Genomic DNA, 18,086 nt, shown 5'->3' on the forward strand with positions numbered 1-18,086 from the left:
AAAGAGGCAGCTAAAATGATGATGGTTATTTGGAATTTGTTGTGGAACATGGGCATTTTGGGATTCCAAACCTTATATTTATTTATGTATTTATTTTTTAACCTTCCTTCCAGATCCCAAAAGGATAATCACTTACAATGAAGCCATGGATAGTCCAGATCAATGAAGGACCAGACTGCCTATTTGTAACCTTTCTGCAGCATTAGAGCCACCGTTCATGGGGGACACAAGGCTTTTATGCTCCTAGATCTTCAACGCAGCAGAGGAACCATAAGTAGAATCACAGGATAATATATACAAATATATATATATACATATATATATATAGTTATTTAAAAAAAGGCAACTGAAAGTAATTAGACTTCATAAGGAATCAAAATTTATTTCAAGAGACTACACATGGTTATTTAATCTCCGGTACTGAATAGTTTTTTGGTTTTTTTTTTCTTTTTTCTTTTGTTAGTTTTTGTTTTTAAGTGTGAATGCAAGTGATTAATGAATACAGACTTATTACCAAGCGTGGTTCTAAAGTTCCTGCTGTCATCAACTTGGGCAACAAATGACCCACTGGAAAGGCAAATCCACTTAAAAGATCTCTGTATCTTGTTCTGTGACTAAAGTGATACACTAATCACGGGGAACCCAGAATGATTCAACATTTCCCCCACTCCTCCTTTGATCTTTTGGTTATACTTTGAGCCCTGCGAGAATGCTGGATAAATGCCTTGAAGTTTGCAGGGGTGTATTTTTTTTAGCGAATATGATTTGCATGTCTTGCCAGGAGTTAAGCAGCCTCTGTGGGGTGTTGGGGAAAATTTTCTTTCTTTCCTTTTATTTTTTGTGGGGTGGGGATAGGGGAGGGTATTGAAGTTCTATAATTCTGGAATAGTTGGTGGTACATAGTTCACTTGGCTTTGGTTACATATTGGACTTTAACAAGTGAAGCATCCATGAGTGTCATTTAAAGAAAAGTTACAGAACAAACAATTGGCTTTAGATATTTAATATGGAAAAATATTCCTTTGCCCATATTTTAATGTAATTGTATAAGTGGGAGCAAAAATATACTCTGCTTTTCAACTGTAGGTGCTCCAGACTTGCTCTCTGTCACTAACACTAAATGTGCTGTTTTCCTTGTTTTTCATTGAACATCGAAAGAGAAACTTCTGTACCTTTCTGTAAATTCTCTTTTAATTTCTCAGAAATATCTAAAAGGGGAAGAAAAAACTCCATGAAAACTAGAAGACTTTTCATGTTTTTAGCCAGTGAGGAGGTGATAAACCCTGCCTGCAGAAGGTGTGTTTCCATGCAAACTATACTTCTGAGCTTATTAGCTTCTAATTATATCTTAATAAATATATTTTATTACTAGAGCAAAATGGGTTTTTTAAGGAAAATAATGTGAAATTCTGGAAATTTTCTTTTGGGCAGAGAAGAGCATTAGCCCTGTCTTATCATCACATTGCCATCCTGTTGCACTGCAGCTTGTATATAGCATGCTAAAATAAATTTTTTTGTGTGTGTGCAGAAACTAAGGGTCCAATTTAAGATTGGGTGATGTTAGTGGCATAAAAACAAGTTCTCTGGCCTGACATAGCATCACATCACACACACACAGAAATTAGTATATCCATGTATGTCAAATACAGGTTAAAAAAAGCAGGGCATTTATATAGAGAGAGGTGTAGTCTTCTAATAAAAGTAGACTGGATCCCCTGGGGTATTTGGGGGAGAAGGTAACTACTTTTGCTCAAACCCTTTGCCTAAGAAATGTCCAGTTTTGAGCGACTGTAGTGTGGATGAGTTTTCTTGTTTTGTTGATTATTTGAGACTTTTAACAAGTAGTTTGTGAAAGAAGCTGTTGGACTCAACTTAGAGTAGAGAAAATATCTTTAGTCTGGATTTCTGCCCTGCTTAGATTTTAAAAGTATAAGCATGGATTGCCAATTCCACTTGATGTAAACAAAACTTTTTATACATAATATATATATATATAATAACTTATTGTATCAGTCCAGGTTCAGAAACTTGTGGTAGGCCAGTTCCAGATAGTTTCATTTCACCTGTAAACTGTATCACTTTTACTGATATTGTAATTTTCAAATGTATAATATGTTTACAGATGTGCCCTGCATTTAGTCTGCCTTGTTCCTATTTTGATTTTTGTTGAGTCTCCTGCCTGCTTGCCAAAAGCTAGGATGCTTCAGGCCCATGTACAATTGAAAGCAGAGGCATCCTTGAGCTTTAAAGCATTGAACAAACTGGAAAATGCAACATACCACATACTGAAGTGAAAGAAGTCTGTGTTTTTGTGTTTTTTTTTTTTAAATAAAAATTTTCAAAAAGTTATAAAAAAAAGATATAAGGTTGATTAAAGGACAAAAAAAGACTCCAGTTTGTTTTATAGGTTTTAAAGTTCTGCTGTGTGTTCAATTGCCTTGTGTAACCACTTGTCGCCTTAGGGCCAGATTCCCCTGCACCCCCCTTCTTTTTTTAAAATGTCCATTTTGCTTGCCTGGAATTTAAAAGCTCTTCTGTCTCACAACTCACAAGAAACTTTCTGGGTTTGTGACATAGAGGTTGAATGAATATATATTTAAAAAAGAAAACAAAACAGCCCCTGTCTAAATTGGGCTTTTTAATTTAGAGGCAACACTTACTTAAAAAATATCTTTAGAAATCTCTTGTTGCTTTTCTACTTCCCTTCCCATAGCCCTCAGGCCTCCATGTTTAGAGAAGCCAAAAAGAATGTATCCCTTATCTGTTTGTCCAAAGGTTTTTGAGAGTCTCACTTCTAAATGAAACAATGCAACATTTCACCCTGATTTTCTCCACTGAAATTTCCTTGATTATATGGTTAGAGATATATAGTTAGGAATGTCTCTTTCTGGGAACCCTAGTGCCCCATCATATTGTCAGTATTTTTGGGCATTGGGTAATGGACTTAATTGCCTAGGTACAAGCAGGACTTTGGGACAAATCTCCTTTGTGCTGTTTGGTAACACTTAACTCTACTTGTCGCAGTCTTTCTCCTTAGGTCCTCACACAATTCCTTACAGAGCACTTATTAAAAAAAAAAAAATCTTAAGAGTTGATTTGTTTTCTGATTATTTTTGTGTAAGCTTCTAAACAAACTTCAGCTGTGATTAATTTAGCACATTTAAATAACATTAATGTGTTATTGTTTGGTATACAGAATTTTCCTTCAACTCAGAGTATTAGTACTGTAGCATAAACCAAATACAGTCTAGAGGGGATTTTTAACATCCCTCCATTATAAAGACTGAAAAAGGAGTGTGTGTGTGTGTGTGTGTGTGTGTGTGCGCGTGCGCGCGCACACGCGTGCGTGCGTGCGTGTGTGTGTGTGTGTGTGTGTGTGAGGGACAGATGGAGATAGTAAAAATTAGTAAATGAATGTGTGTAAGACATTATATTAGTATTCAGAGAATGAACTTGTATTTATTTTGTGCCATTTGTTTTCATTACACAGAATTTAAAAGTCAGGTGGTTTTAATCTTAAAAAGGGTAGTATTTGAAAAATGGCACTAAGAATGAAATCATGACCTATTTTTTTAATAGCTATGAAGATACTAATTATGGGTGAAGATTTCTTTTTAAATCTGTCTTGATTGTAGGCTTTTGTGTCACATACCACTCTCTTGTAGATGTCTTGAATAATTCCCCTTCCCCACAAAAGACAGGGTGTATTTATCTTTCTCTTTATTCGCCCCCACTTTGCTGAACTGAAGTTAATTGCATAGCCTTTCCTCTGACTTTCTTAGTAATGAACTTTCACATGAAGTATATTTACAGCATCTGTAGTTAGCCCTTCCTCCTCCTTTCTGGGAGGGGATAGACAATAATTAGGAAATTTGTTAATGCCAGTTTGTTTTCTCTCAGAATAAATGGCTGGAGAAGTTCTCTCCATTGTAGAATTTTGCTGTTCCCCTAATCATCTGCTGACACAGTCATTCAAAATCTGCAAAAACTTTATAAAGGAAAAAAAGTGCTGCATTGGTTTTTCAAATAACAGTTTCTAGGCAAAATCTGGCAAACCTCAGTTAGGAGTATTGTCCACAGTACAAAATGTGTTTTTTCACAAAACACTACATAGCAGCAGTGGTTTCATACTCGGTTGTTAATTTTGTGACTAACCCAATTGGAGGCATCTAGTGGTCTATCTTTTAATGAAAACTTTTAAACACAGGAAAGCCATTTAGTGTGAAATTTTGTGTCCTACCCAGTGGCCACAGGCAAGGAAAACTGGAAGAGGACTTTGATTTTAAATTCTAAATAAGGAGAGAATCATTCAGTCAAGGCTTTCTTCAGAGAACTAAATTAATAAAAGTCCCATTTCCAAGGATTAGGAGTATAGTTTATGCCATTGGGCCATATCAACACATGATCCTTGTATACCTATGCTAACTGCACAACAGGCTGTAGCAGGACAGATGCATGTTATGAACAATAATTTTTGTGATCAGGTCTGTTGATGTGGTACTAGTTGCATTAGATTCTTTGGGTGGGCTGTGTTCTTTAGCAGTCCTACCCATAACTTAACCTGCTGGGTTTTGAAAGAGGGTAGGATTTGCTCATCTGTTTTTTCCCCCAAGATTAGAGGGGCAGAGGACAAGACTAGAAGTATGTATGATAGCTGCTCGAAGTTTGCAGATACATGGGGTATCATTAGTTCTTAATGCTGATGTCATTTTTATTAATGTGATTAATCAGCAGAGCACCAGGATTATTTTATGGTGAGAAAGATGGGCTTATACTTCGAATATCTTAAAATGTCTCTTTTTAAATATACTTAAATGTGTTCACATGTTTGAGAGCCAGGACCACCCTGGGCTGGTTTTAAAGAATGATAAATCATTGGCCCCCCTCAAATGCACTGCTTTACTGAGTTTTAAATTTCACACTGTTTTGCTACTCCATATGAATAAATAAAATTTTAAGTTGTCTGCATAATAGAAACACCCAGGGAAACATGAGCGGTATGTTGCTTCTGCATTACTGGGAGTGTCCAATAGCAGTTATGGGCAAGACACCTATGGAACAGCCATCCTCACATGCGATGGGATTGCTGATTCAGACTTCTCTATTTATCCATACAATTTTGCTTATGTCCAGAGTTCTAAAGCCATTTTATAATACTGCAGTATCCCTTTTCTACAGCCTTACTAAAATAGCTACAAACATATTCCAATGCAGTATCCCTTTTCTACAGCCTTATTAAAATAGCTACAAACATTTTCCAGTTCAGTTTCACTTTTGTTGTATATCAAAGTTACACTCTACAGACCAAGAAACCAACTTGAGGTAAATTATATAGCTTTCCATATATCCTTTTTTCCTCAGGTGCTAAACAAAGGCTCCAAAAAACGGATACTGCTTTAGTAATGTCTTTTATTCGTAAACATTTCTTTTGCTAGACATAAAGATTTGGTGTTAACAAAAATGGTTTTAATATGTAAATATGAATGAATGCCTTTGGTTTGCCCCTGTTTGTCATATGAGTCTTGTTTCAATTATCGTCTGTAGAGGAGGATCCTTTCATAATCTTGAATACATTTCATTAGGAATTGTTGCATTTTTAGAGTGGAAATACAACTGTTTTCTGTCTTGGATTAATCCTGCTGCTGCTATGAGAAACTGAAAATCAAGAATGTGATGCACTTTTTACATTACTATATACCATACCTTTCTAAGTTGCTTTGAATACCTTTCCTGTAGCACAGCCACTAACAAAAGTGAATGAATTTAGAATTTTTCTTCAGGAGGGAATCAGTACAAATAACTATTTATGGTATTGGCCTATGAAGGGCAGTAACTTAGGAAAATAAAAATTCTGTTAGTATTACGCTTTTTGGCCTTAAAATGTCTTCTACTACTGAAAATCTTTTAAACCTTAGTTTTGTTTCTATTATTCCCTCTCTCTGCCTCAAAAAGAGGATTTGGGAAGAGTAGCTTAAAAGAAGTTTCATTGGTTGTTGCTGATTTATCTTTTAGGAAGAAAACAACTGTTTACTACATAAGCTGGGGACTTATTTTTTGTTTGTATTCAGAGGAGAAATAATGCCATCCCGAGCCAATCAGATTTCGTGTAATCAAATCCATCAAAACTCAGCTATTCTGCTTCTCTAGTATATTTTTACTTAGCAAAGATAAACTTACATATAGTAGGAATGCTACTTGACAAGAGGAAAAGTCATTTCTCAAGCACATACCTAGACTTGGAGGAGACTGAACCCAAAATAATGGAGGAAGAAACACCAAATGGGGTGGAGGAATATGAGATATGTGGTCCAAAGCTATCTGGTTATATTTTGATGTTGCCAATATTGCCAAGCCAAAATTTTAATTTGCTTATTTAATATATTTGTTGGCCAGAGATCTATTTTTATATCAATGTGCCTTGCATGTATATTAAAAAAGTTTGGAAAGGCCATGTAGTAATGCCTGAGATAGTTGATGGTTCTTACCACCACCTCACTAATTTTTATGCAGTATGAAATGCTCATTCTATCGCCCAACTGGTGCTCTCTGTTTAAAGTTATAGATCTTGTCACAAACTGGAACTGTTTTATAAACTGGGGAAGTGATTTAATTTACTTTTTGTTGTTTCTTTTTCTTAATCTGTTAGTGGCTGTTCTGTAGTGGGAAATAGTAAAAAGGATTCTTCACTCCCTTTACCCCCTCAGCACCTTCTTCAAGTAATGTGATGACACCATTTCTTGTGTGCTTTGAAAAAAGTTTCAGCTTGCTGTCTCCTTTAGTGTTATAAAAAAAAAAAAAAAGTGTTATGAAAAGCATTGTTTGCAAAATCTAGGGAGATAATGGAGTCCACTTTAATTTGGAATTCTATGTGAGCTATGATCCAAGTTATTGGCTCTTTCCAACTTAAAAATTTTTATTGTTAAGGCACCTTGGCTTAGTAAATTTTAAATATTTATGTCTGCAACAATTGTCTCAAAATAATGAACTGTGCAATTCTTGTCATTAAAAAAAAAAAAAAAAAAAATCTGAACTCTCCCTAATGTGACTTGTTAGTTTCTCTGTATTTCCTGCCAGTGTAAATGTGAAAAGCTTTGCTTGCATTACGTTTTAGAAATGCATTTTGCACACTCGAATTCTGCTGAAGCTCCATGAAAAGGTTAGATCTAAGTAGATGAATAAAGCTATGCACATGTTTTGAAAGTTTAATTTGTGTGTCATTACCAGAAGTGACCTGTCCTTATTACTTTGCTGTTCTTAGCTTTACCATCCTTAGAAACATGGCTCAAAGTAATAGTTCTGGGCTAGCTCATCAGCGGAACTAGAAGAGAGGAAAACTGGCACCTATTTTAATAAACTCCAGTTTGAATGAGAGCTGGACTTCTATCTACTAAAGGGCTTTTCTTGAAACAGGGCAGTTTTATCAGCTTTACAAACTTTTGGATGCTCTTCCTCGTGGAAATTTTGGTTTATTTGGTCAAACAGAAATGGAAGGTAATTCAAACAAATAAGAGGGAAGGACCTTTGCCACATGGAGTTCTGTGACAGTTCTGTCTTAAGCCTGGTTTAAAGGTAGGATAGCCTTTTTACCTTTATTGCTTTAGCACATGTTTGGTTTTACTGAGTGAATGACTTGAGATTAGAATCATTCAACTGTTTAAAGTTCAAAGCACAGGTTGTTTTAAAGATAATGTGTATCTTTTAAAAATTGCCCAAGCTGATTAGAATAAGTTTAGGAATTGGGCGAATTTGGTTAAATTGCTGCAGTCTGCATGTACTAAATAGCTTTACTTCACATGTATGTGTACTTAAAAGATTGTGTAGATGTACTGGCCAGGTTTGTCAAATCATCTTTTAAAACATTGTTTTGTAATCTCCTTAGGGCTTTTATAGAAGAGGCTAATAAGCTTAAGTAGAAGATAATGCTAGTGGTATTTTCCCCATGCTCCTCAATATAAAAGAAATATTTCTGATTTGTAAGGGTTTTCCTACCTATAGAGGAGGGTTACTTCTCTGTCATCAAGTATGCTCTTACTGTATGTTGTTGACTTTGAAAACCGCAAAATCCATCCTTCTGAAAGTGACAGTTAAAAACTAAATCTAGTAGTCAAGATTGGAAAAGTAACCCATGATGGCTGGCCTTAAAAGGCATACATGGGGGAAGTGTAGCATCATCTCAGATGATATGGCTACTCCTCAGCATCTGTCACTAGTTCACTTATGTTCAGTATGTACTGAAGGAGCAAAATAATTTCTGTCTTGTGTGCATCAGCACTTACGAGCTGAGTTACCTCTTCTTGATATGGGGGAAAGGATACTTAGTGGACTACAGTTATGTTGGAGGGTGTTTTTCCTTCCCTCTCCCAATTAAGATTTTTTTCAGTGTTTGTTTTGCCCAGTCAAAAAAGATAGGCCTTTTCTAGATAAAAGAACAGTGGCCAGAAATTTACCCCTTTGCTAATTGCTTAGGTATTTGCCATAGCTGTTTCTGATGTCATGGAATCTGAGGAAGTGTCAGTTACACTATGATCTTCCTTTTTTGATGTCTTACTCCATGTTCAGTGTTTTAAAAATATAAATTACAAACACTCTACATCCATACCCAGATTTACTTATTTTATCAGAAAAAAAAAAAACTTGAGAAATTTGTAGATCAAATTAAGAGACAATAAGTGTACATTGTTGAATAAAAAATTTTAAAGTTTCAGTGGTGTTTGCGTTATCTTTTGTGTACTTTAAGATTATTGCCTTGATAATGACAATTTTTTCAAAGGGTCAGATGTACATCTTAAGTGTACCATGACCGTATGTCATGGCTTTAAAACAAATCATACAGGTTATCAAAGTGCTTAGAATTGGCATATTTGCTGAAAAATCAGCCGTGAGAACAGCTGTCCTGGTTTTTTTGCATGCCATTGAGCCATATGTTCTAATCGAAATAAGCCAAAATTGAGCTCAGCAATTAAGCAACTAGAATAAGTTGCCAAGATTCTGGGTTTATTTGTAACTTTATGTAGAAATATATGGCAATGCCTACTTGAAAAACTTCCTGAGTTTGTTTAGCATTGATTTGTCACAAGTTGAAAAAAATCAATGCTGACACCAACATATTAGAGTAGCTAATGAGAAGAGATGTGAGAACATTTACAAGTGTGTCTGTCACTATGTAGACTGATAGACTTCATATGTTTTTATGTTCTTTGAGTTAGGATAATTGTATCTGGTCTGGTGAGTGACCTGCAAGGATACAAAAGGGAATTCGGAGTTTTACCGAAGCTTGTCTTTATAAATTCTCAGCCCCACGAGCGTGATTTATTTATATAAAAGTATGGTAGTTAGTTCAGTCTACACAGTTGTTGTTTTTAATGACATTTATTGTGGATTTCAGCAGCTAACATAAAACTCATTCTAGATTGCTTAGCAAGGTTTCTCTTACTTTGGGGCTTTTAATCCACTACTGTTGGATACGGCGAATCGATTGAATCTGGGAAGTCTGGGCGTGAGAACCCCACTCTCTCCAGTGTTTATAGTCTCCTCCGTGGTGGTCACATTCCAAGATATATTGATACCCACGGTATCCAGGATACTGGTAGCAGACCCAGCTAGAAAATCCAAAGCACATTAGGTTATTAAAATTAGGAACCTGGTCAATACCTGGCCAGGAGCCTCTTTTCTCAACACAACTGATTGAGAATGCTTGTAGGTTAAGAAAACAATAGGCATCCTAAATGTGCCAGGCACTGTTCATGAGCATAATATGACTACAGCTAGTTGAAAATGAACCTTGATCATGAAAAAACGTAAAAGAGTAGTCAGCATAAGTGCTTCCACAGAGGAATATTTGAGAGGGCCAACAACTTGAAATTTGAATATTAGTAATAACTACAATGTGCCATCCATACCAATTATGATCTAATGTATGAAATCTGATAAGATGTAACCATAGATGTATTAATATTCACAAGGCTTACAGTTGCAAGAGTTACTTTGAAATGTACCCCAACCCTGTTTTTGCACTTACGCCCCACATTGTATCTTCATGGAACCAACTTCGTTGTTGAGCCAACCCATGGCTTGCAAGGAGGGGTAGTCATCACAGATCTCCCATTGGCGTCCAATGAAGTTTTCCTTCTCAAAGATGGTAATCTTCGACTCCTTATGATTCTGTAACCCAGAAATTTTTAAAAACCATTTGGCATAAGCGTAATGGCTGTCATCTTAATTCTTTAATTACCATATTTTTCAAATTCAAAACACTTCTGGTTTACAGAAGGAAGTACACGATCATTGATTGTAAGAATATTGCAGGCAATATGGTGGTAAGAATTAATCCTGCCCGATCCAGTTTAATACCATAATATTTAAAATGTACAAATAATGGGCATCTGGGTGGCTCAGTCGGTTGAGCTTCCAACTTCGGCTCGGGTCATGATCTCAAGGTACCTGAGTTTGACAATGTGGAGCCTGCTTCAGATTCTCTGTCTCCCTCTCCCTCTGCCCCTCCCCTGCTCGCACTCTCTCTCTCAAAAATGAACATTAAAAAAAAATGTACAAATAACTGATGTGATACTTTGGGACAACAAAAGACATGAAGAAAATATAATAAGAGCAGGGAAAAAAGTACTTGCAGCAAACAGCCAACCAAGGCATTAATATTCACTAATGTGAGAAAAGATCACAGAAATTAATAGAACAAGTAAGCCTGTGTGTGTATGGTGTTGGAAATAACCTAAAGTCCAGTAGGGGATATAAACACTACACAAACATTAAGGCTGAGACTATCCCGTATGAAGTACACAGGCATAATTAGCTGTCAGTTATCCTACTGAGCTGTAGAAGATCTGAGCTCTTGAGTATCCACTTCCTGCCACCCTTGCTTTTAGCTTAATGAAAATACCTCTTAGTGGGGAAAAAAACAAATGGCAAACTTGGACCAGTGTCTTCTCTTTTATACTTTTATCCTTCCTGCTGCATTTCAGCATAACTGATGAGAAGTAATACTAAATGTCAATCCATCTGTATACCCTCTCTTACCGCGTCCCCCCAACATGCACAGAAGTGAACATTTCAGAGACTCACAGCTGAACAGATGGGGCGGAAGGACATGAGGCGCTCAATGTGGTAGGCATTACTCCCGCTCCAGGCATCCCAGCGAGGGTATTCTCCTCTCTCCAGGATAAACTGTTGCCCACAGAAGCTGGTGTGCTCATAACCAACCCAGCTGCCAAAGACAAGTAGTGACGTTTGATCATGGTGTTCAGGGCCTGCATGGCCTCAGGGAGAAGGCATCTTTTGTTTTAGGTGTCAACCGTGAGGTAAACTATCAAGCCAATTCCAATAGAGCCATACGACGAAGTGATAATATTTATCACAAGAGGTGGGGAATGAGCTTGGCAGCTGCATTAAGCAAGTTTGTAGATGGACTATTTGTTTTGGGATTCTCCACTGAAAGGGTCTACTTCACTGACCTGAGAAATGTGTATTAGCAAAGTCAGTCTCAAGTTTTATTTCCTTTCTCTCCAGGTTACCTTATTCTCTACTTGGAGCTCCAGGTTCAGGATCTAGTGACTGACTATTGCTTTGGCTCCAGCCAAACCTATTGGCTTCTTCCTAAGGAAGCAAAGGGATGAACAGGCAGCTGATGGATTACTAGTCTCTTGTTTCCTTTTAACTTTGTGGGTTTTCTCCTACCGTCACACACCTATACCTTATTTATTAAAACACCTCAGATCAATTTTGTTACCGATGATACCTTAAAGTATTTTACTCCCTTTAAAGGGTTAACTCAATTTGGTGGTGAGCAACTTGTGGAAGCCTATCCACTGCAGAGCCAGTTTTGCTTAGGCCAAAGGAGAGCCCTTTCCTCATGTTTTCAGGCTGATGGTAAAGGCCTCAACCTCCCTGCCAAGAGTCCGGAAGTAAGAGTCTAACTTGCCAAAGAAATTAATCATCAACAAGAAACTCCTAAAGACTCACTGGGAACTCATATGGCTCTCAAGTTCTGGGGTTGAGTTCCTTCGCACATAGAGAAATTAGCCAGTAGTGGCTGCCCTGGGACATGCAGGAAAGGAGTTAGCTGTAAAGAGCTTGACAGTTTCCTCTCTATTTTCTGTAGACAAGAAAAACTAAAGGGTCTTGTGGCTATTCTGAGAAAATCCTAAGTAGCAGCCTATGGGCTCTAGAGGCACAGATCTAACGACTGTCACTGCCCCACCGCATGGTCTGCATGTTTTTACCCCCTCTCCAATCTAGCAAGCAACTAGGAACCTCCTGTTCCTTCTAGCTTTGCGTTACTAAATTACACATGTAGTGATTTCTTTTGAGATTACTTCCATAGGGAGGCCTGTCTCCAAGAAATGACTAGAGTCTGGGTGAACATCTTTCCACACCCCATCTGCAGAGACCACAAATAAGGACTATGGGGTCCATACTCACGCGCCACATTCCACCTTGAGAGACCGGACATTATCAAAACTGCGCTCAGAGACATTTGGGCAGGAGCTGGTGAACTCCATCCTCTTGCCCTGGAAATTCTCCTGGTCATAGATGGTTATCTGAATGGAATTGAAAGGGAAAGAGCTAGAATATGGTACCTCAGGAAGAACAGAGGCCCAGGTCAAGAGCTTAACTTCTGTCTGACCCTGTGTTTTCCATCCCTAGCTATAGCCCAGGATGTCTGGTAGGGTCTCTTCCAGTATAGACAGGATAGGAAGGAATTTGAATTAATACCATTGGTTGGTGGTGTTTACATGCCCAGGGATGTACTGTGGGGTTTTGCTTATGATGGGAATGGTTTGCCAGGGACAATAGCTAGCCCAGTGGACAGACCAAGGACTTGTGGAATCATTCCACCCTGCTCCCTGGCCCAGAGGCAAGGATTCTAGGTCCCAGGCCTTCCTGTGGATTATTTCTTATCTTCTCCAGCCACATCCTCAACAGAAATGGAAAGTATAAAGGGAGAGTTGTGATAAACCCCTTTTATACCTTGTACTAGAACTCGGCTCTTGAACCTTGGCTAGAGGACGACCCTCAAAGCTGTGAGCTGTCCTCAGAGTTGACCCAGTTGAAGGGATGTTGAGGAAAACAGTGAAAAGCTAAGTTTCAGCCACTTCAGGAAATGGTTGCAATCAAGTTCAGGTTGGGAGTCAGGAGTCCTGGTTTGGGATCTGGTGGGATCTCTTCGTTTCTGGGCCCCCGGTTTCTCCATGGCATCATAATCCACTCTGGGCTGCTCTATTTTAAGATGACTTTAGTAGTGTGGTGGAGAGGTGACCTAGAAAACTAGGTATCATTTGGGCTTCCAGGATCATCCTTCTGTCTAAATGGGGTATTCTGAAAGATCCATCCTGAGACAGCATCTCAACGGTGGGTGGGCCCTTCCCCTAAAACTGGCATTTTATTGGTCGGTCATTGTTGCATGGAAAAAACACAGCCCTGGGGCCTGCTCTGTGGCAGGATCTCATACTCTGCTCTGTGGAACTACTGAATATTCCATGTGATGGCAGGGAGCTTACCTTCCATGGCCCCACGGACCCCGGCATGGGGTTGGTTTGAGCCATCTTGGTGGTTGGAAGGGCTTCTGGAAGACAAAACACGGATCAGTGACTTGGCCTCATGGGGAGAGGATGAGGTGATAGAGCACAGGAAAAGGAAAGGGGGCATCAGATCCAACAGATAGACTTTGGGTAGGATCCTGGCTCTGCCTCTCACTAGTTGTTTTCCATCAGTAAAGCTTCTGTGTGCAGTTATTGAAAGGATTAGCAGTAATACAGGTGAAACACCACACAGGTGACATGACCTCTTGATTAGTGTGGCTGTCGCCCTCTTGCCTGCCTCCAGGAACCCCCCTATGGGGGGCAGCATTGCCTAGGTCTCAAGTATCCCAGTATAAACTCCTTGGCAAGCATCTAGCCCAGACCCTCATATTACCAATGTGTGGTCCCCTCCCACCTGGCTCCACACAGCCTCCAGCCAACCAGCCATGCATGACCAGGCCACCATTCCCTCCCTCCGTCTCTGTCTTCTAGGCCTCCCTGGCTTTGGCCTGGCCTCCTCAGAGAGACATTGCTGCTTTTCCAGCCTGTGGTGAATTGCTTTCTTTCCTGATTTCTGGCACTCATAAGAGTACCGACCTTTCTATTGAATGTGTCCTGGGTGAACATCTCAATGGCAGGGTCTGGGTCTCCTCTGACTGATCGATGTGGCACCGTGCTGAGCCCCAAGTCCGGGCAGTACGGGGTTGTGGGGGAGGATGGGTGGCATCGGAAAAGACTTATTGAGGGGCGCCTGGGTGGCTCAGTCAATTGAGCGTCTGACTTCAGTTCAGGTCATGATCTCGGGGTTTGTGAGTTCGAGCCCCACATCAGGCTGTCTGCTCTCAGTGCAGAGCCGGCTTGGGATCTTCTGTCTCCCTCTGTCTCTGCCCCTCCCCAGCACATGCTCTCTTTCCCTTTCTCTCTCTCACTCAAAAATAAATAAACACTTAAAAAAAAAAGAAAAAGACTTACCGAAGGAAAGTGAGCAAGAAAAGGGGGTAGTGATAGCCAACAGTGGCTCATTCTATGCCAGGCTCTGTTCTAAATGCTTGATATGCATGAATACATTTGAGCTTTGCACCAGGCCTATGAGGGAGGTACTATCATTATCCCCATTTTACAGATGAGGACACTGAGGCTCATAGAGGTTAGGTCGACAGAAAAGATGGTAGGAAGTGTAAAAGGAAGGAAAGATAGGAGGGAGGGGAGGAGGGAACGAGACAGGCAGTTTTCATGGCTCAGAACAGCCATTCACGGCCCTTCTTTGGGGCCAGTGTTAGGCCCAGGGACTGATGCGTGTAAACTCTGTGATCTATCTTTCCATTCTGAACCTCTGAGTAAGTATTTCCCAGCTCCTGCCCCCCATGGCTTCTCCCTGTGCCTCAGGAAGCTGCTCATTTCTTGGAGCCCCATGCCCCCTCCCAGCCATAACTGCTAGGCCAGTGGTTATTGCCACATAAATGGCACTTGCCACTCCTCTTGGGGTGGCGAGAGCAGGCTGCCTCCCCACTCCCCGTGTTCCCTACTCTCCTCTAGCCATCCTCCGAGGCTCTGACCACAAGACAGAAAAAGCAGGGCCCCTCCTGGACATGTCTCTGCAGGGGAAGGAATGGAAGGGCCAGGACACCTGCAGGGCCTTACTCACCCAGCTCCTGCTGCACAGTCTGGGTCTCCATCTGGTGCCACTTCCTCTGCGGCCCTGCCCTTTATAGCCCTGTGGCCGATGGCCTCTGGCCCTGTCAGCACTCTGCTTTCCCTCTGCTTTTGTTCCCCCTGATCCCCAGAGCTTTGGTGCTTCAGCCTGCTGGGCAGGCATCCCTCAGGCTTTTGTTTAAACTGGGGAAACAGAAATCCAGAGAGGCCCTGCTGCTGAGGGCAAGGCTGGGGGCTGCAGACCTTGGCTGCCGTGATCTTGATCTCAGAACAGCTGCGAGGTGAGGACAGGCCCCCGTGTGAGTGCTTGTCCCCTACCCCTCTCCAGGCTCCTCACGCTACCCTGGGACCTTCCTAAGACCCAGGTCGTACCTGACACATCAAAACGCACCTCACTTCCCATACGGGATATACATTTTTGTTGTTAAAAAACAGGAAAGGCCTATAACAGTTCTGAACTTCATTAAGACAAAGAAAAGAAGGTTCACTGTGTTCTCAGGAATCTTTCTTATACTATATCTATATATAAATATGTAAGGGCTGGATTCAGTTATGGTTGACTCGTAGACAGGAATCTCTCCATAGCTATTTTATTAAATATTCCTTTTAATTTTGCGCTTTTGTTTTAAAAATTTGGAGCCAGTAAATCTTTCTGGGCTGTGACTATGTTGTTTCAGGACCTTGGAAACCTCACAGGCCCGAGGTACTATGTCTATAATATCCTAAAGATTCAAATGATTTCTCTCTGGAAGTTCGGGGTATTTGGTGAGATTAGTGTAGGGGAATCATTGGCTTCCCCAGAAGCCCTGAGGGGAGGATGTGGCTCAAATAGCACAGCTGCTCTGAGGAGCAGAGGCTTGCAGTGGGTGAGGAGGGCTTTGAGGCAGGCAGACACAGGTTCAAATCCCAGCTCTGTTGGCTAGGTGATTCTGGGCAAAGTCACTCAGTGTCTCTCAACCCCCCAAAAGGAGATAGTATCTACCTGACACGTTATGGGGTTATTATTGCTTATTACTCTACTCTCTTTCTGGTGACAGATACTGGAGAAAAATTCCATGGCAGCTTGGAGAGAGGAAGAACCTCTTCCCAGTAAAGTTCTCCCAATCCCTCTGCCAATCTCTCTAGTCTGTGACTCAAGGTTCTTTGGAGCCGCTTTATCTTAGAACCAAAAACCAGGGAACAAGTTCTGATATATACACAAGTATGTGCAGATTTGGGTAGAACATGCCAAACATACAGGTCTGATGCTAAACACAATGTGCCACCCTGAATGTTTCTGCTGCTGGATTAATTGGTGATGTCTGGATCAGGGGCTGGCAAGGGACAGAGTTGACTTGGGGATCATGGTAGGTTCTGGCCAGCTGGTGACCATGCAAGGGCTTATGGAACCCACTGTCCATGGCTGGTGGTCCTTCCTCACTTTTCCTTCTCTTCCTCCGCGGAATTGGGGTCTTAGTGAAATACCGATTTGGTCATCTGTTCATTCATTCATTCATTCATTCATTCATTCCCTACCCCCTGGACTGGCTTAGGGACCCTGCAGTGGTCCCTCATGCACCCTGTACTTCTCTAAGTATTGCGTTGATAATGCTGTAGGAATTACTTTAGAAACTAGAAATATTGGGCTCCAAGGAGGGAAACTGAGGCACTCAGGGCGCAAGTAGAGGACAAAACTTTTCACAGTATATTCTTCTGTACTTCTTGGGTTTTGAACAATGTGGACACAATTTCTCTCAAGATAATTAAAGCTATTTTTGAAAATAAAAAAGCTGATTGTTTAAGTATCTGCTTCTTCTATTAGACTTCATGCTCTATGAGGGCAGGGGCTTCATCCGTCTTGTTTGTCATTGTATCTTCAGTTCTGGGCATAACTCCTAGCTCAATAAGTACATTTTGAGTGATTGGATAAATAAGTGAATGACATCCTCTGATGAGGTTTTGCAACTCTGGAGGCACAGAGGTAACTCTGATATAGTCCTTACCCGAGCGACAAATGACCTGCATATGTTGTCTTTGTGCTTCATATGCTCTCAGCATCTCAATGTAAGAGTTTTACACCCTATTTAAGTGTTAGTATAATGAAGACTGACTGAGCCCGTTTTTAATTTTTACAGAAAAGTGGGCTTTTATGTTTGGTCAAGAAGCTCAAACCCACACACACAAAACTATCATGTGTGTATGGAAGGGGGACCAGGGTTACTGTGCGAACAGTTTACAAATATCCATTCAATATTCTTGGAGTCATGAGCAGCCCTAGCCTGTCTTCTCTCTGCTTTCCTCAACTACCTAAAATCCGAGAAAGCTGAAGAAGTATTACCAGGAATCCAACTAACTGCTATGCTTTCCAAATATCACCCCATTATGATTTTTAACCACGTTCTATAGAAGTCTCCCTCTGGCATTGCTTGGCACTGTGGCTTCACATGCCCCATGATGGTTACAGCATGGGCACTTTGGCCCCCACCACCGTCTCTTTCCAGGAAAGTCAGGGAAGAGCCACTCCAGGAGTGGAAATGAGGGAGCACTTAGTTTGTAATTCTTTCTCCCAAGCTGGGATTGGGTCTCTCCTGTTCATCTTTTTTTTTTTTTTTTTTTTTTTTTAAGTCTATGTATTTATTTTGAGAGAGAGTGAGCGTGAGCAGGGGAGGAGCAGAGAGGGAGGGACAGAGAGAATCCCAAGCAGGGTCCATGCTGTCAGCACAGAGCCTGACATGGGGTTTGATCCCACGAACTGTGAGATCATGACCTGAGCTGAAATCAAGAGTCAGACGTCAAACTGACCGAACCACCCAGGCGCCCCTCTCCTGTTCAACCTTAATAATAACTGCAGTTTACCGAGCATTTACTGTGAACCAGATAGCACTTCCCTTATCTTCGCAATAACCCATGAAGCAGATTATT

General features: G+C 40.5%; 2 protein-coding genes across 2 annotated transcripts in view; one reads left to right on the plus strand and one right to left on the minus strand.

Annotated features, from left to right (window-relative positions):
* Window positions 1–8,704, plus strand: part of NUFIP2 (nuclear FMR1 interacting protein 2) — a 30,668-nt gene extending 21,964 nt beyond the window's left edge. Inside the window, exon 4 of the mRNA XM_047832061.1 lies at window positions 114–8,704. Coding sequence (XP_047688017.1) covers window positions 114–166 — 53 coding nt within the window. The 3' untranslated portion in view covers window positions 167–8,704. The remainder of the gene's footprint in view (window positions 1–113) is intronic.
* A 747-nt stretch (window positions 8,705–9,451) lies between these two features.
* CRYBA1 (crystallin beta A1) lies at window positions 9,452–15,208 on the minus strand. The gene is made up of 6 exons (XM_047832063.1): window positions 15,178–15,208; window positions 13,512–13,576; window positions 12,433–12,551; window positions 11,077–11,218; window positions 10,019–10,161; window positions 9,452–9,599 (listed from the first exon to the last, which is right to left on the minus strand). Exons 1-6 carry the CDS (start codon window positions 15,206–15,208, stop codon window positions 9,452–9,454), a joined length of 648 nt encoding a protein of 215 aa, XP_047688019.1.
* Window positions 15,209–18,086: the final 2,878 nt, after the last annotated feature.

Source organism: Prionailurus viverrinus, chromosome E1 (genome assembly GCF_022837055.1).
Source record: "Prionailurus viverrinus isolate Anna chromosome E1, UM_Priviv_1.0, whole genome shotgun sequence".
NCBI classification, from domain to species: Eukaryota; Metazoa; Chordata; class Mammalia; order Carnivora; family Felidae; genus Prionailurus; species Prionailurus viverrinus.